This window comes from Dasypus novemcinctus, chromosome 19 (assembly GCF_030445035.2).
Source record: "Dasypus novemcinctus isolate mDasNov1 chromosome 19, mDasNov1.1.hap2, whole genome shotgun sequence".
NCBI classification, from domain to species: Eukaryota; Metazoa; Chordata; class Mammalia; order Cingulata; family Dasypodidae; genus Dasypus; species Dasypus novemcinctus.
Genome location: NC_080691.1, coordinates 9,435,616 through 9,458,476, shown reverse-complemented (window position 1 = coordinate 9,458,476; position 22,861 = coordinate 9,435,616). Strand labels below are relative to the sequence as shown.

The 22,861-nt window shown below is 54.1% G+C and overlaps 1 protein-coding gene across 1 annotated transcript in view; it reads left to right on the top strand.

Moving 5' to 3' along the window:
• Positions 1-22,861, top strand: part of TMEM132C (transmembrane protein 132C) — a 377,044-nt gene that overhangs the window by 342,450 nt on the left and 11,733 nt on the right. Inside the window, 2 exon segments of the mRNA XM_058281216.1 lie at positions 19,842-20,047; positions 21,988-22,252. Coding sequence (XP_058137199.1) covers positions 19,842-20,047; positions 21,988-22,252 — 471 coding nt within the window.

Genomic DNA, 22,861 nt, shown 5'->3' with positions numbered 1-22,861 from the left:
CCACACGGGTCAAGGAGGCCCGAGGCTTGAACCGCGGACCTCCCATGTGGTAGGCAGACGCCCTAACCAGTAGGCCAAGTCCGCTTCCCATGTTTAATTTCTTTTAACCATAATTTAAGAGAGATCTTTCCAGAGCTTTTAAAGACTTTTCTGTACTGAAATTTGACAACTGGATTTTGTTTTTTCCATTTCTTTTTTTTTAAGATACACAGATGACACAAAAGCTTTTTCAGAACTTGACTAGTAGTTGCCACACGGCAAGGACCCAATAATCCTGAGTCGACTCTAGTAATCCCTGGGCCCCCACCGGGCAGCGCGTGGCCCTGGACAAGCACCACCCGCCTCCTGCCTCTCTGATGTCTCGTTTCTGGACACTCGTAGGCACGGGGTCGTGTATCGTGTGGCTCCTTAGCTCCATGTGCCAGCTTCACCCATGCTGGGGTGCACCTAGCCTCACCCCTTATCACCGCCTGGCGGGTAGACCCCGTCTGTCCCCCACTCCCCAGCTGGTGGACCAGGGCCTCTGGCGACTGGCGCCACGTGAGCCTGCACGTGCACGCCTCTGCGTGGACTTAGGCCTCCATTTCTCTTGAAGAGGCGCTGGGGTGGAACTGCTGGGGCACATGGTGAGCTTCCCTTGTGCTTTTTGAGAAACTGCCAAACTCTTCCAAAGCGGCTGCATCAGCTGACATTTCCACAGTGCACGTCGTGGGTCCCCGCCGGCTCCTGGGGAAACCAGAAGACCTGGCGGCATGGGGCCATGCCTCCGTGGCAGCCGTCCTCCGGGGTGTCCCTTTCAGACAGTCACCTTCGACTTGACACTGTCGCCCCCACTCCCCGTCACCTTACATCTGGCCCGTCCACGTTTTCTGCGTGGACCACAGGAGCATCGGAGAGTGTGCCCGAGGGAGGTGGGACGGTGCCCGCCTCACAGGTGCTGGAGCTGAGGGCAGGAGCTGCGGCCCAGCAGGCTTTGTCTTCCCTCCCTCCCTCCTTCTCGCCTCCCCTTTTCTGGGCTCCTCGGTTCCTCTCCACCCATAGTCCCTGGCCAGCTGCTAAGCTGAGGGTCTGTGATTCCTGCTGGGGAGGAAACGAGAGTGCTTCTCTCGGGCCTCAGCCAGGAGGAGGGAGCCAGCAGGTGAGCCAGCGGTCCTCCCGTGTGCCAGCTCGTTCCTCATCACCGCCGCATGAGGGAGGCGCTGTGATCACTGATTCCACTTGACAATCGAGGACACCGAGGCCAGAAGTGGGAGGGACTCGGCTAAGGTCGCGCAACCCAGAAGCGGCGGAGCTGGGGCTCGAACCAGGGGCCTGTGCACAGTTTGACAGCCAAGCCCTTGGCATGACCTGTACTGCCTCCATGCATTTGAGGTGGATCGCCTTTGTAACTTTTAGTTTGGAAATAACTTCAAGGTTGTTATAATTTACATTGAACCCCGCCTGTACCAAGATTCATCACTTGCTTTTCCGTTCTCCCCGGTCACTCTCTCACTCCTTCGCTCTCTTCTGGATAGCTGACAGGTGGGTTGGAAGGCTGGTAGGCGTGGCTAGGTAAGCGTGGCAGGCAGGGCGGCTGGCCTAGGGAGAGGGGCGTTCCTCACCGCAGGAAGGTGGGCGACTTCGGTGGATTGGATTCCCGCACCAAGCTTTCCACTTTCCGACCTGCGCAGCGTCGTGTTCAGTACCGGATCCGACCTGGGGCTACGTATTGCATTTAACTGCCGCCTTCTCTGCCCTCCTTCCCCTGGGCCAGAGCCTCCGCCGTGCTGGGCTTTTCACATTGCACACTGTCGAGAAGGCATCCCTTCCTTTTCCTGCTTGTGATAAAACCTTCCTCGTCTGGGGCTTCGTGGCTCTTTCCTCAGATCCCGGTTTGCATTCCCAGCAGAGACATGTCCAGATGTGCGTACATTACTTCCATTCATTTTTGTCCTTTTTTATCACCCCGAAATAATTTGGCAAGTCTTTGTTCTGATTATATAAATAAAGCTTACTATAAAATCAAGTAGTCCAGGAAACTCCAAGAAAAACAGAATTCTCTGTACTCCCACCAGCCTTGGAAAGTCATCGTAAACGTTTTGGGTGTTCATTTCTTCCACACCTCTTGACACCCATCCTCCCATCCAGATCTGATTTTATGAGATGGGATTATACTACGTACACTCACTTTTTTCCTACCTCTTTTTTTGGCAAATCTACACACACACAGCACACACTGCAGCCCTCTGCTAGAAACCTGCTTGGTCTCTTGCCTTCCTCCGTGCTCCTGCGATCACGACCACACTCACACGCCTGTTGTAGGCATGTCACGCACACATCCATGTCACATACACATTTGTGTCGTGTTTTGTTCTGCAGAAACCAGGCCGTATCATGTCTGCATTTCTGTGCCTGCCTTCTCTCACCTGGCCGTGCACCCTCACCTGGCCATGCACCCTCACCTGGCCGTGCACCCTCACCTGGCCGTGCACCCTGAACATTCCCGGTGGCCAGGCCACTGCAGGTGGACGGAGCACGAATGTCACGGGGGCAGCCTCGACCGCGCTCAGGGCTCAGGCTGTTGTCACCAGTCAGCGGGAGAGGACTGGGGCTTCAGCACCCGGGCCCCTTACACGGCGTGGACGAAGGAGCAGGGCCCAGCGCGCACCGAGCAACCGGCGTCCCAGCAGGGCTGCGGGCATGCAGTGTGCTCCGGCCGCGTGCCAGCCTCGCTGCTGGATGAGGTCCTCCGTGGGGACGTGGCGGCAGCTCACCGGCCCGTGGTACATGTTGTCTCAATTAGACCACACAGTCTGCAATTTCAATAGTCCCTGGTGCATCAGCCGTTGCCAGGGACCGTTCCTGGCGCTGGGAGCACAGTCCTGAACAAACGAGATGACAGCCCTGCCTCGTGGCCCCCGGCGTGACGGTGATGGAGGGAGGCAGGTGACGAGGTAATGATGGCAGATGCACGCCTGAGAATGTCACCGAAGGCCGTAAGTGCCGTGGGGGGAGAAGCGGCGCGTGGGTGGCGGAGGGGACGCCTGAACCAGTGGTGGCGGAAGCAGCAGTGCCAAGCCCTGCGCCTGCCGGAGCAGCCCCCGCACGCAGAGGGGCTGTGCTGAGGCTGCCCCCTGCTCCCCGGCGCCCCTGCGACCGGCCCGCAGCCCGCGTCAACCTCCCCCGGGAGCACCTGCAGCCTCAGGCCGCCCGATGCCACTCACCAGGGCACGGGGTGCTGTGACTTCGGGCATCGTTAGCAGAAGGTCACTCGCCACGTTTCCAGCACAGCCCGTCTGACCTCAGGGCACGATGCCAGCTAATGGATCCCAGGGCAGAGCTAAAATAACACACCCGGGTGTGTTCTCACTTCCTGTTCTGTCGTGAGCCGAGTTGCTGCAGGAGCGTCGCGTTGGCTACAAATGTCACCATTCGCAAGGGCCCAAAGGGAAACAACCCAAGTGTCCCTCGTCAGATGAGCAGATAAACAAAGAGGTGCCTCTGCTCAGTGGAGCATTACTCAGCCATGACAAGGAAGGAGGCTCAGGCACGCTGCCCATGACAAGCCTTGAAGGCACGATGCTGCGTGAAGAAGCCAAGCGCAAAGGGACGTGGTTGTGAGGCTCCGTTTCTGCGAAACGTCCATGGGGACAAAGCCGGGATGAGTGGCTGCAGGGGCTGGGAGGGGGCTCGGCAGGGCCTGCTAATGGGCAGGGGGCTTCCTCTGGGGAGACGAGGATGTTCTGACCCAGGGAGTGGTGGTCGCACAACATGGCGAGGGAACTAAGTGCCACTGAGCCGTGCCCTTTAAAATGGTCAAAATGGGGAAGCGGGTCTGGCTCAACAGATAGAGCGTCCACCTACCACATGGGAGGTCCAGGGTTCAAACCCCGGGCCTCCTTGACCCGTGTGGAGCTGGCCCATGCGCAGTGCTGATGTGTGCAAGGAGTGCCCTGCCACGCGGGGGTGTCCCCCGTGCAGGGGAGCCCCACGCACAAGGAGTGTGCCCCGTAAGGAGAGCCACCCAGCACAAAAGAAAGTGCAGCCTGCCCAAGAATGGTGCTGCCCACACGGAGAGCTGACACAACAAGATGACACAACAAAAAGAAGAAACACAGATTCCCGTGCCACTGACAACAACAGAAGCGGACAAAGAAGACGACGCAGCAAATAGACACAGAGAGCAGACAACCAGGGCAGGGGTGGGGAAGGGGAGAGAAATAAATTAATTAATTAATCTTTAAAAAAGAAAAAGAAAGAAATGAAACATAAAATTCCTGTCCTCAGTCGTACCAGCCACGGAGCACGTGGTCGGTAGCCACACGTGGTGAGCAGCTGTTGAGTCAGCATGCACAGAGAACATTTCCGTTATCGCTGAAAGTTCTGTGGATGCCTCAGAGCGTTCATTCCTGGGAGAGGTTAATGGATGAAAATAAATGCCTGTGACTGGCCTGAGAAGAGCAGGTTGTTCCAGCCCTCTATCTTGAGCTACGGAAAATACTCTCTTCGAATAAAAGACATTTGCACAAGACGGCACAGTTTATTTATGAGTCAGCTTTTACTTGAGCCAAGGGACGTTCTGTCTGGACCTGCCTAACGGGGAGCAGAGGTTTTCGAGCCCTGGGGACGGAGCATCTGGGATTGAGTATTCTTGGCACCGATGAAGAGCTCCTGGCCAGGCACGAGGCACAGGAGAAACATCCAGACTGGGGCCTGGGGATCTGGTTCGCCTCGGGGAAGTTTCGTTCTGGAAACCAGTTCTCCTCCTGTGTTTGCTTTCTCTCCCGCCAGATACGTGATTTCTGTTGCTCTTTTTTTTTTTTTTTTTAATCTTTAATTATTTTTTAAATGTAACATTAAAAAAATATGAGGTCCCCATATACTCCCCACCCCTCACCCCTCTCCTCCCCCCATAACAACCTCCTCCATCATCATGAGACATTCATTGCACTTGGTGAGTACATCTCTGAGCACCGCTGCACCTCATGGCCAATGGTCCACACCATAGCCCACACTCTCCCACAGTCCACCCAGTGGGAGGACATACAATGTCTGGAAACTGTCCCTGCAGCACCACCCAGGACAACTCCAATGCCCGAAAATGCCCCCATGTCACATCTCTTCCTCCCACTCCCTACCCCCAGCAGCTACCGTGGCCACTTTCTCCACACTAATGCCACATTTTCTTCAATTACCAATCACAATAGATCATGGACAGAATATCAGTAAGTCCACTCTAATCCATACTCTATTCCTCCATCCTGTGGACCTTGGAATGGCTGTGTCCACTCCACATCTATATCAAGAGGGGGCTTAGATTCCACATGGATGCTGGGTGCAATCCTCCTGCTTGCAGTTGTAGGCACTCTTGGCTCCCTGGTGTGGTGGTTGACCTTCTTCACCTCCATGTTAGCTGAGTGGGGTAAGTCCAATAAACCAGAGTATAAGAGTTGCAAGTCTGTTGAGGCTCAGAGCCTAGCTATCACATGGACAGTCCAGAGATTCAAGTCCCCTGGGTATACACTAAACCCCAGCACCAACTACAGATCCAGTAAAAGTAACAGGAGAGGCTTGTGAACAAAGATCACATCTGAGTCCAGCTCCATCACACAGAAACACAAACTCCCAAGTAAGGCCAACTGACATGGCACTGAACTCCATCTGCCTCTCTTTGACCTCCCTGCTGAGAGCACTTGGAGAGCAAGGCCTTGGCCACAGGCAGGATGCCTCCAGACGGCTCGCTGCCTCTTTATGCGGGAGGGCATGGGTGATGAATGGTTACGACCCTCACGCTGGCTGAACAAGGAAGGGAAGGTGCTGTCTTCTAACCCCAAGCCCGGGGTAGTTACGGCTTTGGGAGCAGCGGGCTTGGAGTCAGGTTCCGTTCCTCTGCGCCCCTCGCCCTGCCGTGGGCCATGTGCAAGCCCCTCGGCCCCGTGTGGTGGGCCCTGCTGCTCTAGGTCCAAGTCCAGCAGAAAGGAGAGGCTGCCTTTCCTCGACCATCACCCTGGCACCATGGGGACGGGAACGTCCAGCCGTGCAGCTGAGGGCCTGCCTGGCAGGGGAGTGAACTGAGCCTCCCCCAAAGGGGGATGGAGGTGTGGGGAGCATCCCCCAAAGGCAGTTTTGAAAAGCTGTTACAGGGGAAGGGGACTTGGCCCAGCGGTTAGGGCGTCCGTCTACCACATGGAAGGTCTGCAGTTCAAACCCCGGGCCTCCTTGACCCATGTGGAGCTGGCCCATGCGCAGTGCTGATGTGCCAAGGAGTGCCCTGCCACACAGGGGTGTCCCTGCATAGGGGAGCCCCATGTGCAAGGAGTGCGCCCTGTAAGGAGAGCCGCCCAGCGCGAAAGAAAGTGCAGCCTGCCCAGGAATGGTGCCGCACACATGGAGAGCTGACACAACAAGATGACACAACAAAAAGAAACACAGATTCCTGTGCCGCTGACAACAACAGAAGCGGACAAAGAATACACAGCAAATGGACACAGAGGACAGAAAACTGGGGTGGGGGGAAGGGGAGAGAAATAAAATAAAATAATAAATATTTTTTTTTAAAAAAGGAAAGAAAAGAAAAGCTGTTGCAGGAGAGGGAAGAGAGATGCTGAGCAGCAGAAATGGCCGTGCCTGCTGGCCTGAGGTCAGCTCGCTGCAGTCCACTTTCGCTTGTCCCCCATGGTGCTTTGCGTCTGAGCTCTTGGAGGACTGGCAGTGACCAGGCACTCTTCGTTTAACAACAGCTGAGCCTTTTTCTTCCCTCTTGACTTTCTTGCTGAGATGCTGATGAGAAAACAAGCACTCAGCAGGGTCTGCGCTGAGAAGCGCACACTGCGGAGCTGGACCCTCATGTCTGCGAGGATGGCTTTGGTTGACAGAAAATGCAACCCAAACTGGATGAAGCAAAAAAAAATGGCATTTTTGGCTCCTATGTCTGGGCAGTGAGAGGTTTACTGATTTCAGGTCTGGCTGGATCAAGGCGTTTCATTTCTGGCGCTCCAGCTCAGCATCCTCCATGCTGCCTGAATCCTTCAACAAGCTGAACTGCCCCACGATGGCAACAGGCAGTTACCAGAACCGTATCTTTACAAGTTCAAGTTCAGTGGCAAAGAGCAGTATCTTTTCCCACTGACGACCTGAAAAATGCCTGGCACTCTCTCTGATTGCTACCGCGTGGGTCACATGTTCACCCCTCAGCCAATCGCTGGGGTCAGGAGAATGTGGAGCTCTGACTGGCTTAGACTGTGGTCACATGGTCACATCCCATTCCTAAGGCTGGAGGCGGAGCTTCAGCCAAACCCAGGGACAGAAGTGGGGGAGGGGGGTGTCCGGACCAAGGGGGCTGCTACCCCGGGGGGAGCCTGCCACAGGGGTGGGGTCTCCTCTCCCCTCCCAACCCTCCCCATCCCTGGATCCGCCTTCCTGTCTCCATTGGCAGGGCCTGGCCGGGGACGCGCCTCTCCAGCCCTGCCCGCGAGTGGGTGCCCTGCCCCGGTTTTCTTGGCGCCTTCGCTGACGGGAGCCCAGGGCCTGGCGGTGGGGGGGCTGCCGGCTCTGGGGCTCTCCCCATGGGACGTGCCCCTCACTGCTCTGTGAAGGGCACAACCTGCCGGCGGCGGCACAAATTGCTGCCATGGAGATCAGCAAATAGCATGTAGAACACCAAGGTGGGATGGTTCCAAATCTGGAAAGGAAAATGAAGGTGAGGAGAAAATACCGGACACGGAAGGAACGCTGGTGGACGTGGCGCGGCACCGGCCACGGCAGCCCAACGCTGCATCGTGATGCACACCATGAACTCTCGGGGTACCTGAGACAGCTTTGGAGCTGCAGCCCCCATCCCTGGGGTCTGCCCTCACCCTGGTGGGACCACCAGCGAAGGCCAGGAGCGTGCGCCGTGCCACCCCGAGATCGCCAGAGAGCGCTTCTGCCCGCTCCCGTGTGCCCAGGCTTGTAGGCAGAAGCTACAGCGTGACCTTTTTGGGAGAGACCTAGGTGGCTCCTTTCAGAGGGCAGTTCAAGGTGTCGCACATTTCACCGCAGAACTGTCCTTTCCGAAAAGAGGGTGCTCTGTGCGAACCAAGGAGGGCTTTGCAGCAGAGCGAAATGTGAATGTGGTGAAGCCTAAGATTTAAGTTCATTCGTGGGTAAAACGAGGATTCATTTATTCAACAAACATTTCTTAAAAAGCTGTGTTCTGGTGTCAGTCCAGGTGCTGGGGCCAGCAGGGAACCAGACAGAGATTTTTGTCCTCACGGCACTTGCCTTGTAATGAGGGAAAGGGGATCAACAAGCAAAAAGCCCACAAAGACGATTGCACTCTAAGAGCTGTGCCGAGGATAACATAGGCTGCCATGCGGGAGAGGGCGAGAGCAGGGGCTGCCGTGGACGTGCAAGTCAGGGCTGCACCTACTCTGTGCAAGGTATTGTCCCGAGTACTTGCCTTGGATGATGTCATTGAGCTGCTAGCAGTCCTACAGGTGGGTGCTGCCATTGTCCCAGGGCACACCTGAGGACTGAGGACAAGCAGGTACGTGTGTTGCTCGCAGGTGGTGAATAGCAGAGCCGGGAATGGGGCAGTCACCTCGCCCCAGAGTCCATGCTCCAGGTGCTGTGTGCAATTCGTCTCTTAATTGGTGGATGGATGGATGGACAGACAGACAGATGGATGGACAAGCATGATAGATACATGGATATAAGATGGGTAGACAGGTATGTAGATAGAGCCATTGATAAATAGATAGTAGACAGATGCATAGTAAATAAATGGACACTACATGATAGATAGGCAGGCAGGCAGATCGACAGCCTATGGAGATCAAGGAACATCTCCGAGATGTAAGGGGTTTTCCGAGACCTAAAGGAGCAGGCTCCAGCCTCGTCAAGTCCGCGGGCAGCTGGGGCGGGAGGGACAGTGGTTTGAGATGAGGCCAGAGGGACAGGCCAGGAGAGCTCGAGGAGGGCACTGTCGCCTGGTGAGGAGGGTCGATTGCATTCCAGTTCCGAAGGAGGAGAGTGTGTGTGTGTGTGTTGTGTGTTTAGGGGAGGGCACAGCAAGCTGGGGAAGTAACGAACAGTAAAAGGAGAAGAATAAAAGGAGTAATACGGGAGAGGCATCAGGAGGCACAGGGGCCGCGTCTGGGCTCCTGGACCAAGGTGGCCCAGTGGCCACACCGGCCTCCGCTCCACCAGTCCCGCCTCCGGCCAGCGCCGTCCCTCTGGCTGGATTAGCATCTCGGCACTGCCTGGCGCTGCCCACGCTCCCGTGGTCACCTTCCTCTCCTCATCGCCCCTGGCAGCAGCGGGCGCGCAGGGGGGCGGCTTCTGCTTGGGAAAAGCCTTTGCTCACTGCAAGCTCTCCTGAGCCCAGTTTCAGGGGAGCCGTGGACACCCCAGCCCCACTCCCGCACCCCTTCCCCAGCCCTCCCAGCTGGTCAGCACCAGCCTAAGCGCCCCCTCCCCAGGAGGTCTGCCTGTGGTCGCTGTCACTCCCGTCCTCCTATTTTATTTTACTGTGTGTTCACCGGCACACCAAAGCCTGCCGTGATAGGTCGCTTGTCTGTCATCTAGCCCTTGCTCCCCAAACACAAGCGTCCTGGAGGACTCCCTTGTCGCTCAGCCCCAGATCCCCTGTGCCGAGAGCAACGCCTGCACGCAGTAGGAGCACAGGGTGTGTTCGTTGAAAGAAAGAATCCATGCTTGACAGGTGAAGAAAACAAAGCTTAGAGCAACGTTTGCATTTGCCCCCAACTCAAATGCAAAGCTGTCGGGTCCCCAGCCGCCACACGTGGAGCCCACAGCGAGGCACGTCGCTCCCTCCCGCGGCCGGTTGCTCTGGTAGCCTTCCTGCCCATCTGCTGGCCAGGAGGGTGCTCCCACCCACCTACCACCACCCCGGGCCAGCCTGCCGGCCCCCCAGTGCACAGAGCTTCCAAGCCAAGATCGACACGGCAATTCCAAGGCCTGGCAGCGTTTTGCGTTGTCAGCAGGATAAAACATGACTCATCACAGGGCACCCTTCTGCCAGTCCGTCTGACTTCTCTTTGGCCATCATTGCAAGAGACAAGAAGTAAAAAGGAGGGCAAGAGGGTAGAAATCACCTCACAAATACTGCTTGGCCTCGACTTTTCTCCATCTTTTTTCTTCTTTTCCAGAAATGTCAGAAAAGTAGCTAGAATGCACTTGCTGCCTAATATGAAAAACTTCAGCTCTGGCTAACGTCCTGCATGAGACCCTAGATGAGGCAGAAGTTCCCTGTGGAGGGCACAGGGGCTACAGAGAAAGGAGAGGGTTCTGAGCAGGTGTCCCCGAGTCCTGGGAAGGCGACCAGGTCCTCAAACAGGGGGCCTCCTGGCATCAGGACCTCCCACGCCCTGCTCTCCTCCCAGCCCATCAGTGGCCCTTCTCTGCCTGTGGAGGAGAGGAAAGAAGATGAGACAGAAAGGAGAATGGGAGGTGGGAAAAGGGGGCAGGAAAGAGAAAGATCCTCCTCATCCTGGATCTCAACAGAACTCAGTCAGCTCTGCTGCGTAACAAGTGACCCCAAAGTTCAGTGACTCAATCATATTTGTCTTGCTTCTGCCTTGGCAGGTTGGCCGGGCTCAGCCGAGCAGCCCAGCACCAGGCTGTGGGCTAACTGCGTTTGGCCCCTCACTGTGGGTCGGGCCTGGGTCTGGTGCTAGGGCCAGGGTGGCTGCTTATTTGGGGAAGGGTGTTTATGGCAAAAGTTCACAAGAGCTAGCAGAAGTGTGCAATGCCTCAGCCCCAAACTCCCTCTGTCCCACTGTCACTCCCACCCACATTCTCTTGGCCAGAGCTAGTCCCACGGCCAGGTCCACCATCAGTGGAGAGGGGATGACTCGAGAGCAAGGCCAGGGGCACCAGGCCAGGTGGGGCCAAGCCTCGCTGATGCCCAGCTGTGTGATCTCGGGCAGGTTACATCACCTCTCTGAGTCTGTTTCTTCATTTGTGTACAAATAATACTTTCCTCGCGTGTTTCTGAAGAAGCTTCATGAGATGACCCTTGTGAAGTTCTTAGGACGGCACTGCTTGGTTGCAAACACTCAGTGTATGACTGTGACCCTTGCAATAAAGTGTACAGTCATGCATGCCATGAACCCAGGCAAGCGTCAATTAGAAGCCAACTTCCTGACAGACAGGCGTGTGTGCACACACGTGTGCATACATGCATGCACACGTGTATGTTTTGTGTACACATGCGTGCAAGTTCACGAGCGTGTGTGTATGTGTGCGTGAGTACGCAGGCGTGCATCCACGCGCCTGTGTAGACGCATTCGTGTGTGCGTTTGCATGGGGGAGCCTGGGGCCATGTGCGAACTGGCATCCTGAGTGTCCCCTGAGGAGGGAGGCGTCCGGGAACCAGATTCCTGAGCACCTCCTCCCCAGCAAGGCTGCCTGTGGTTGCCTTGGCAACACTTCCGACAGGGATGCTGGGACCAGTTGTGGCCCTTTAATTCCCCTTAGAGACCCGAGCCGTTTGCTGGTTGTTTGCATGGAGAAGCCACCTGCCAAACAGTCTCCCCGCCTGCCCTTGTCAATTAAAGCTCAGACGACCTCCAGGTGGGAACAATGTGCGAAAATAAAAACAGTCACAATAAATAAATACACCCTGACCCTCAGCTCTGCCGGGTGCTGAGATGAGACGACACGTGAAGGGGGCCAGCTGGGGGGCGCCTAGGGAGCTGCCCGGTCCCACCTCTAAGGACAGCTGCAGGCTCCCGCCCCTCCTGGCGGCCCCCTGCTGGCCCTCCAGCCTGGCCTGCGAGACGGTGAGATGCTTCCGAGCTTCGGGCTGGTAACAAAAATGAATGCAGGGGGTTTTCAGTGCAGTCAATTCATTTGAAACTTTCTCCTGTTATTATTAAGAGAAGTTGTGGGTTTACAGAAAAATCACGCCTAAAATACAGGATTCCCATATGCCCCCCATCATGAACACCTTGCGTTGCTGTGGAACATTGGTCACAACTGATGGAAGCACATTTTTGTACTTGTGCTATTAACCATGTAGCACGTGGTTAACTTAGGGTTCACTGCTGGTGTTTTTACAGGTCCACGGTTTCTAAAAAAAGTTTTATTCTAGTAACATAACCTAAAATGTCCCCTCTTTTAACCACATTCAATTATAGACTTCAGTGATGTTAATTACAGTCACAATGTTGTGCTACCAACACCATCTGTTACCAAAACGTTCTATCATTCCAAATAAAAGCTGTACATTTTAAGCCTTGGCTCCCTATTCCTACTCCCACCCCATCCCCTGCTCACCTATGTTCTAGATTCTGACTCTATGAGATTACTTATTCTAATTATTTCATATCAGTGAGATATAAAATATTTGTCCCTTTGTGTCTGGCTTATTTTACTCACTGTGTCTTCCGGGTTCACCCATGTTCTCTCGTGTATCCAAATCCCATTCCTTATATTGGCTGAATGGTATCCCATTGCATGTATACACCATATTTTTCTCATCCACTCATTGGTTGACCGACACTTAGATTGCTTCCATCTTTTGGCAAGTGCGAATAATTCCACGAGGGTGTGCAAGTATCTTTTCACGTCCCTGCTTTCAATTCTTTTCAGTATATGCCTAGAAATGGGATAATTCTATACTTAACTTTCAGAGGAACTACCAAGCTGCCTTCCACAGCAACTACACCATTTTACGCTACCACCAACAGTGAAGGAGTGTTCCTGTTTCTCCACATCCTGTCCAACACCTGTAATTTTCTTTTTTTAAATAGTAGTCATTCTAGTCGGTATGAAATGGCATTTCTTTATGGTTTTGATTTGCATTTCCCTAACGGCAATCGATATTTAGCATCTTTTCATGTGCTTTCTGGCCACATGTATATCTTCCTCGGAGAAATATCTGTTTGTCTTTTTGTTGTTGAGTTGAAGGATTTCTTTTTATATCCTAGATATTAAAGCCTCATTGGATAAGTAGTTTCCACCTTTTTCTTCCATTGTGTAGGTTGTCGTTTACTTTCATGATGAAGTCCTTTGATCTACAAAAGTTTTTAATATTGATGAGGTCCCATTTATTCTTTTTTTTTTTTCTTTGTTCGCTTGTGCTTTGGGTGTAAAGTCTAAGCAACCATCGCCTAATACAAAGTCCTGGAGATGCTTCCTTTTGTTTCCTTCTGGTGGTTTTATAATTCTGGCTCTTATATCTGACTAATTTTGAGTTGAATTTTATATGTGGTGTACAGTAGGGGTCCACCTCCATTCTTTTGCAAATGGAGATCAAGTTTTCCTACCACCATTTTTTGAAGAGACTATTCTTTCCCATTTGAGTGTCTTTGCCTCCTTGTCAAAAATCAGTTGGCAAAAAATGTGATGGCTGAATTCTGAACTCTTGATTCTATCCATTGGTCTATAAGTCTGACCTTATGACAAGTACCATGTTGTTTGTTTCTTTGTTCTTTGTTTTTTAGGCTGCACCAGGTATTGAACCCAGGTCCTAGTACGTGGGAAGCAGGCACTCAACCATTGAAGTTCAGTGCTGCGTGTAGTTCATGCTCTTTTAATTACTGTGGCTTTGTAGCCAGCTTTATGATCAGGAAGTGTGAGCCCTCCAACTTTGTGATTCTCTTTCAACATGGCTTTGGCTATTTGGAGACCCTTATCCTTCCATATAAATTTGATGACTGGCTTTTCCATTTCTGCAAAGAAGGTTGTTTGGATTTTGATGGGGGTTGCTTTGAATCTGTAAATCCCTTTGGGTAGAACTGACATCTTAACAATATTCAGTCCTCCAATCCATGAACATGGGATGTCCCTCCATTTATTTAGGTGCCCTTCGATTTCTTTTAGTAACATTTTGTCGTTCTCTGTATACAAGTCGTTTAGGGCCTTAGTTACATTTATTTCTATATATTTGATTATTTTAGTTGCTACTATAAATGAAAAAGATTTTTTTTGCTTTCCTCTTCTGTTTTTTACTAGTGTATAGAAACACTATTGATTTGGGGTGCTGACCCTGTACCCTGCCACTTTGCTAAATTCATTTATTAGCTCTAGCAGCTTATTTACAAATTTTTTCATGACTTTCTGCATATGGGATCGTGTTATCTGCAAATAGGGAAATTTTTACATCTTCCTTCCCAATTCATATACCTTTGGTTAAAATGGAAAATTTTATGTGGCGTATGTGTTACCACAATAACATAAAACTAAGAAAAGAAAAAAAGAGGAACTAAGTGTTAATGGCAGAATCAGGAGGTAGCACATGCAGTTCACTCTAGGAACCTCCCATCCTTGCCAAGGCTTGAAATAGTTAACAGTGAAATGTTGAGAAAGAACAGGTCCTCTTGGAGTCGTGTGATCAGTGAAATCCCATGGCTCAGAGGATGTGCTCTCAGGGAAAATAACACCATGTCCTGGCAGCCCCTTCTTCAGCTGGGAAAGGCAGCTCAGCCTCCAAAAGGCTGAGGATTGAAGAGATTCCATTCCTTTAAAGCAGGATGGGGTCTTCGGCCTCGGGGGTCTGGGGGGGGCGGGATGAGACAGAGGGTTGTTCTGTGAACTTTATGACATGCAGACTATCGTGCATCTGATTCCCGAGGAAGCACAGCCTTTTCCAGAGTTTCAGAGGGTGTCCAGCCTAAGGAACCAGGTTTAAACCACAGCCCTGGACCGAGGAGGGTGTGAAGAGGCACCTGGGTGGGTGTTCCTGCTGGCCCTCCACGGCCCCCAACTCCTCTCCACGAGCCCTCCGCCCTGGGAGGCCGCACTCTGGCGGTTCCCACTGGCTCGGCACGAGAGGCTCCGGCGGCGATTGGAGGGTGGGAGAAGAGCGCGGTCAGGAGGCTGACACCCGGTCCTTGCTGCCAGACCAGAGTGGACCATGGCTGCATCCTCGCACCAGGCAGCCCTCTCCTACTGGGACCGTCCCCTCTCTGGGTTCCAGTAACTTCTCCTCACCTTGCCCTTCAGATGGAAGCGACCTCCTGGAGCCACTTGTATTTGTTCCTAAGACTTCCGAGACAAGCGTCACAAGCTAAGTGGCTCAACACAACCTCATCCTCTCCCAGCTCTGGAGGCCGGTCAGGGCCACTCTTCCTCGGAAGGCTCCTTCCTGCCTCCCCAGCTCCTCGTCTTGCCTGGCAATCCTTGGGTATCCCTGGCTTGGAGGTGCAGCGCGCCAGTCTCTGCCCTCCTCTCCCCTCCTCCTCCTCTCTGTGTGTCCTACTCTCTTTTAAGGACACCAGTCCTTGAATTTAGGGCATACCCTAATCCACTATGACCTCATCCTCCTCTCATTACAGCTGCAAAGACCCAGTTTCCAATTGAGGTCACATTTTGAGGTTCAAGGTGGACCTGCATTTTGGGGGACCACTCTTCAACTCACTACACCCCACTAGCTCTTTTGTGCTTCCTCACTCTTGCCGGTTTCCCCTAAGCCTTCCCCCTGCCACTGTAAGGAATCCCTTTCCTAACTCTCCTCAAGTTCCTAGTTTGCAGGCACCACCTGCTCCCTACCTGCACTGGAATGACACAGCCTGTCCCAGCTGGCTCACTAGGATGGACCAGGGAAGCGTGAGTAAAGCAACCTGGCAGCCATCAGCCCCTTGCCAAGTTCCCTGTCAGAGCTGCTGGCCAGGGGCTTCTCACACACTTTCCTCTCCCTGGTCCTCCGGCCAACAGGAATGAAAGTGGTCCAAAGACCCACGTGTCGGGAAGGAACGTTTCAGCCAAGGCCTGAGTCCAGGAAATCTCCTTGAAGGCCAAGATGTTTGAAGCAGCCCGGCGGGCCCTGAGCTCACCGTCATGACCAGGTCCTGGACGTTCCCACGGCCACCCAGAACAAGCCACAGCCATGGCAAGCGTCAGCCTCCTCGTCTCAGCTCAGGGTCGTAATTGCTGCCCAAAGGCCTAGGAAGAACTAAGGATGAGAATGGTGGGGAAAACACATTACAAAACCAAAGCAAGGGGTGATTATTGCATAAGAACATTTGATATTTGATATTAATAGAGCAGGTCCACAAACTCAAGTGTAGGAGAAATGTATATTTGATTTTTCTGTATCTGAATTTATTGTCCAGCCCCTGGCCCCTTAAGTGGAAAAAAAAAAAGACAAAACTATACCAGAAGTTTGACTTTTAGGACATGTAAAATTTGAAATGCTAATTAGAGATCAAAGTGGAGATGCTGAAAGAGCAGTTGGATATGAAGAGATATGAGTTGGGGGAGTCATTAGGACAGAGATGGTATTTGAAACATCATAATAAAATAATCACAATAATTAGTGGGATGCATGAGATGCCATGGCAACAGGGAAGAAGGGGCAACTGCATTATTTCGAGGAGTGGGTTGCAAAGACCAGCAGCAGCAGCAGCTTGGGGGACCTTGTTAGAAATGCAGATGCTCAGGCCCCACCCAGGCCCAGCAAATCAGAGACCCTGGGATGGGGCTCAGCACCCATGTGCTGACCTGGGTGCCACTCAAGTTTGAGAACCCACCCGGGGAGAGGAGGGTTCAGACAGTCCCAGTCGACATCAGTGGTTGACCAGCAGACCATGGCTTTCCTCGTAGACGTGGCCGTGGCCTCTCCCCAGGAAGCCGGTGATGCCACCAGGCAGTTACCAAGGCCTGCATGACACCAGAAGGTCACAAGGGAACACGTGCCGCTCAAGCAGCTCCCACGGGACCCCACCACCCCCTGGCCCCCCAAGCCCTGGAGAGCAGGCCAGTGGCTGACTCAGTGGCCGACCATGATGAAGGATAAAAGAGAGTCCCAGAAACAAAGCCAAGGGGCATAAAAGGTTCTTGTGGGGCTTAGGGGCCCCTTTTGCAGCCGAGCCAGCTCACTGGGTGATGCTGTGGCTCCCCTGCTAACCACTTAGGGGATGATGGATCACCTTGGGCCTCCCCAGATGTTCATGACACCTCCAGGAGGAGCAGTGACAATGGCTCGACCATGCATGGCAGCTCTATACCTCAAGTTCTTCTTAATTGTTTATATACCCTGGAGCAGCAAGGCTGCCTCCCACCACAGCTCAGAAAGGTAATAAATGCGAAAAGTCAATGGTCTGTAAATTACAACATTGATTAAAGAAGTGATTACTGATATAACTCTTGCTCGGCTCGTATGCTAATGTCTGCCCAGATCCAGGACAGCGTTTCCATGCTAATGACAAGTCTGGGACAACGGTGTAAATTGGTTCCATCCTTAATCAACATGTAAACACTTTTAAACCCATCTTGACCATGAGTGAGAAGACCCATATACGGTTCTCTCACAACTGCTCCCCGACGCCATCCCCAGCAGATGGAGGAAAGTCTCCTTGCCCAGCCCTCACCGGCTGCCCTTCCAAACAGAAGTGTGAGGTGAAGATGAAAATTGCGCCCAGAGTAGCCATCCATAGTTCCCAAAAGCTGGGGAAAGAGAGGGTGATCAGAGCACAAAGACTGCATTGTGCTGCATCAGATACTTTTCAACTGGTCCGCAGAGCCCCTTGAATGAGGTCCTACTCCTTTCAGAGTCATTCCAATCTAGATGGGAGACAGATAAGCAAATCAATAATTATAGAGTAGCCTGATACATCCTATATGAGGAATTCATAAGAGACTTCATTCAATCTGAAATGGTATACAAAGTCACATGTATGTACATTTTCCTAGCAAGAACTAGTTTTATAAATGTTCTCTAAAAGAATCAGTGGCCCCAAACACATGAGGTACTGCTGTGTGAGGTCATTTCATTTAAAAGCTTTCAATTTAGCTTGGGGTGTGTCTGCTTCTCTTGGCTCCATCTCTTCTCAGTCCCTCACCTATTCTGCCCCCATCCCAAGATCCTTGTTTGGTTGTCCTGAAACAGCCCTCCTCATGAAGAAAGGACCCTGTTCACTCACCCACCTATCCATCCCTCCACATCTCCATGCATTCATCTGCTGTCCATGCATGGATGAATCATCCATCCGTCCATCCGTCCATCCCTCCATCCATCCACCTCTCCATGGCTCCATCCATCCATCTATACTGTCATCCATCCACTCATGCATCCATCCATTCATTCAACCATCCATGCATCCATCCATGCGTCCATCCATCAGTCCATGGCTCCATCCATCTATCTATACTTTCATCCATCCATCCATTCATCCATCCATGCATCCATCCATGCATCCATCCATGCATCCATCCATCAATCCATCCATCCATCCATGCATCCATCCATGCATCCATCCATCAGTCCATGGCTCCATCCATCCATCTATACTTTCATCCATCCATCCATGCATCCATCCATGCATCCATACATCAATCCATCCATCCATCCAACCAACCATCTATCCATCCAGCCTTTCTTCCATCCTTCCATCCATCATTCCAACCATCCATCCAACCATTCATGCCTCCATCCATCCAACTATACTTTCATGCCTCCATGCCTCCATCCATCCATCCATCCATTCAGTATCCTGAGCTCCTGCTTAAAGAGCAGCCTGATGTTAGGAATCAAGAAATCAATGAAGAATAAGATATATGTCTTGTCATCAAGGTGTTTACAGGTTAATGGGTGACACAGACACAGTGTGCTCAGCTATGCAAGACGAGTCATTTGTTTCTCTGCAATGGAGCTTGATTTCTATTTTTAGTGCTCAGTTCATTAGGTGGCAGAAACATAATCCTAGTCTAATTTCCAGGACTGCTTAACTGTTGCTTTGGGGCATTGGGAGAGGGGGGCTCCTGGGCCTCAAGTGCATGGTTCCTGTGGAAACGTCCATTATCAGCCAGAGCCTGAAATGGTCCTGGGTGTTTTCCACACTGCTCGCTCCAGCCACTGGAGACCACAGGCATCCTTCTGCTGGTTTTTTTGCCACACTGAGTGTTCAGAGAGTTGTCTGTGGTTTCATTTTCCTAAGGGTTTAGGAAAAGAAAAGCCAGATCTTTCAGTCTTAATATTTTTGTTTTCTTTTGTTTGTGTTCATTTCTACTCTACCTCAGCCCTTCCCTGGGGCAAAGATCTACGGAAAAGGGAGAAAGAAAAGGGAGAATGCTGGGAAAGAATCATCGGTTGGGGTCACAAATGTGATTCTGCCATTCACGAAACAATCACTTATAATGCAAATATATAAAACCCCGGGGTTTCAGGGCAGGCACATCGCAAGGAGTTGTGAGCTTGGCCAGGCAAATAGAGGAGTAAAGGGTGCTCCCAGGCAGAGGGAGCTGCATGTGCAGAGGTCCTGGGGTCAGGGCATGGGGTTGGAGGAGCATGGGCATAGCGAGACTCCTGCTGGAGTGGAAGGCGGTTTGAGCCCGGTGGCTGGGACATGAGAGCGGCTTCTCTTCTAAAGGGACATCAGGCTGGGTAGCAGACCACCCCGGCACTCACATCGCACCCCCGGCCACCTCAGATTTCAGCCCCAGCTGCAGCAGGTGGTTTTGTGCCCATGCAGGTTCATTTGTGAGGCAGAGCCTCTGCTCCAGCCGCCTTCTTTCCCTCCCAGGGTCTTCGCAGGGGCTGCAGCTCGTGTGCAGCCCCAGCCTGGAAGTGCAGGGGTGTAGCGCCCAGGAACACAACCCAACCAATGGGATGGAGCCGGTAGATACACGTTCCTACCTCTTGTTCTGCAGGTGGGCGGTTCCATGTGCTTACCGTGAGGGCCAGAGGCCCAGTGGCAAGCGCAGGAGCGCACCTTTCCTCTCTGTCTCCCTCACTCTGCTCCCCAGGGTCACCTCCCAAGAGAGCCGCCTGCACTGAATCCTTGTCTCAGGCCCTGCTTTGGAAGGCACCGGAACTAGGACCATGTGTTTTGCAAAAGAAAAGGATAAACTGGAGGAGAGGTGGTCTCCAGGGTCCATGAACTTCTCCCCTATCCCTCCTCCCTCCATTTTTTCAGGTGTCCAGTCGCTGTGACTATGTCTTTGTCAATGGCAAGGAGATGAAGGGCAAGGTGGACGCAGTGGTGAACTTCACATACCAGTACCTGAGCGCCCCGCTGCACGTCACCGTGTGGGCGCCACGGCTACCGCTGCAGATCGAGGTGTCAGACACGGAGCTGAGCCAGATCAAAGGCTGGAGGGTGCCCATCGTGGCCAGCAAGAGGTGAGCCTGGGCTGCCAGGTGAGCGGGCAGGTACGCTGGCAGGTGAGCGGGCAGGTACGCTGGCAGGTGAGCGGGCAGGTGAGCTGGCAGGTGAGCGGGCACATGCACTGCAGGTGAGCGGGCAGGTACGCTGGCAGGTGAGCTGGCACATGCACTGCAGGTGAGCGGGCACATGCACTGCAGGTGAGCGGGCAGGTACGCTGGCAGGTGAGCTGGCACATGCACTGCAGGTGAGCTGGCAGGTACGCTGGCAGGTGAGCTGGCACATGCACTGCAGGTGAGCTGGCAGGTACGCTGGCAGGTGAGCTGGCACATGCACTGCAGGTGAGCTGGCAGGCATGCTGGCAAGTGAGCTGGCAGGTACGCTAGCACATTTGCCAGCAGGTGAGCGGGCAGGTACGCTGGCAGGTGAGCTAGCAGGTATGCTGGCAGGTATGCTAGCACATTTGCTGGCAGGTGAGCTGGCAGGTGAGCTGGCAGGTGAGCTGGCACATGCACTGCAGGTGAGCTGGCAGGCACACTGGCAGGTGAGCTGGCAGGTACGCTAGCACATTTGCCAGCAGGTGAGCGGGCAGGTACGCTGGCAGGTGAGCTAGCAGGTATGCTGGCAGGTATGCTAGCACATTTGCTGGCAGGTGAGCTGGCAGGTGTGCTGGCAGGTGTGCTAGCAGGTACGCTTCAGGTATGCTGGTGCTGGGATGAGGCAGCATTCCTTACCAACCCTGACACCAAGGAGCTAAGGCAGGGCCCAGCTAGTATTACCACATTTATCATCATTTCCCTAAATCCTAGCCACCACCCAAGTCCGGGGAAACCGAATCTCCAAGACAACCCAGCCAGGCGCGCAGGCTGCCGAGAGGTGGGGTCAGTCTCCAGGGCCTTTGCACCCGATAGCCTAAGCTCATGTGAGAATAGCTCTTGCAAGTGGCTCCCCCAAAACGACACAAGGGAAGTGATACCATTTTCTAGCCCCTCCACCTCCAGGGAAACTGAGGCTTGGTTGACTTTCTCTCCCTGAGATGACAGAGTCCTCTTCTGTGCCTTAATAAATACCTAAGAGCTTGAATTTGCACGGATCAAATTATTGGATAAACTGTAATTGCGTTTCTACTGGCTCCTGAGTATTTCTCTTTGCTCTTCAACAACCACCACACCTCTTGTTACGTTGTGGCTCTGGGTCGTCACACGTAGGAGCTCGAGGTCGTTTTCTCGCTCTGTGTCCGCAGTCAGGGCCTGTTGGCGCTGTGAGCAGCCGTTGTCACACTCTGGGTTCCCACCTGGAATTCGCCATCCCAAGTCCTCAGGGCAGGTTTCCTGATGGCCCCAGACCTTCCGAGGCCACCACCGGCCCACACACCGTGGCAGCCTTTCCTGCTCCAGTAGAGGACCCTGCCCTCCTCTGGATCACGCACCCACCCTGAGCGGCCAGGATGATGGATTTGATCAGTGCCCCTGAAGTGGGCAGAACTGAGAGTTCCTGGGTTCAAGTCCAGGCCCTGCCACTGGCTAGCTGTGTGACCTCGGCATGCTGCCTGGCCTCTCTGAGCATCAGTGTCTTCTAACCATCAGAACGGTGACAGTTCTGCTTAACAGCGTTTGGGAAGTAGAGTTAATCCATGCAGGAGCACAACTCAGGATCCCTCAGGAGAAGGCTGCCCAACAGGACCTTCTGTGGGGGGGAACGTTCTAGAACCGCCCTGTCCAAAATGGCAGCCCCTAGCCCACGTGGCTCTTGGGCACTTGAAATGTGGCCAGTGTGCTGGATGAAAGGCGCTTTCCACGCGCTCCCATTTCATTGGAGTTTAGGTCGCCCCACGCGCCTGGCTGGCGTCAGCGCCTGGTCCCAGGCGGTGGGCGCGGGCGGGGCGCAGGCCTTCCCTGCGCGGGGCGGGTCCTCCCCGCGCCCCCGCCTCGCCTCACGGCGCGCTCTTCCGCCGCAGGCCCACCCGAGAGAGCGAGGACGAGGAGGACGAGGAGCGGCGCGGCCGCGGCTGCGCGCTGCAGTTCCAGCGCGCCACGGTGCGCGTCCTGGCGCGGTTCGTGGCCGAGGGCGCGGGGGCGCAGCCGCGCCACCTGCTGGGGCCCGCCTGGCAGCTCGACGTCACCCACCTGGTGGCCGACTTCCTGAAGCTGGAGGAGCCGCGCGTCGCCTCGCTGCAGGGCGGCGTCCTGGCGGGGCGCGAGGTGGGGATGACCGCGGTCCAGGTAGGAGGCCGGGCCCCGCGGCGCGGCTGGGGGGGTGCCTGGGGGGAGCCACTGCGGTGCTGCGGGGGCAGGGCCGGGCGGCTCTGGGGGCCCCCGCCGCCCCCAGCGGAGCCGAGAGGGGAGCCGCCGCCTCCGCCCCACACGGGCCCCTTGCGTCCCCTCCTCCCTGGCGCCCCCCAGTTGGCACCCACTCTCTAGAGTTAGTCCTGCACCCTCCTGGAAGCAGCCTCGGCCTCCTGCGCCCCACGGCCACCAGGCGGGGGCCAAGGAGCATCCCCCACGTTCTCACCCCTTCTCCCTCCTCTCCCCTCCCCAATCTGCTCTCCCTCCCCAACTTTGCTCCCTCTCTCCTCCTCCACACTCCCCTCTCCTCCACCCTCCCTCCCCTCCCCTACACTCCCCCCTCCGTGCTCCCCCAACTCTACACTCCCCCCTCGGCGCTTCCCCCTCCACACTCCCCCTCCATGCTCCCCCCAACTCTACTCTCCCTCCCCAATCTGCTCTCCCTCCTCAACTCTGCTCCCCCCCTCCTCCATGCTCCCCCCTCCTCCACGCTCCCCCCTCCTCCACACTCCCCCCTTCACGCTCCCCCCAAACTCTGCTCTCCCC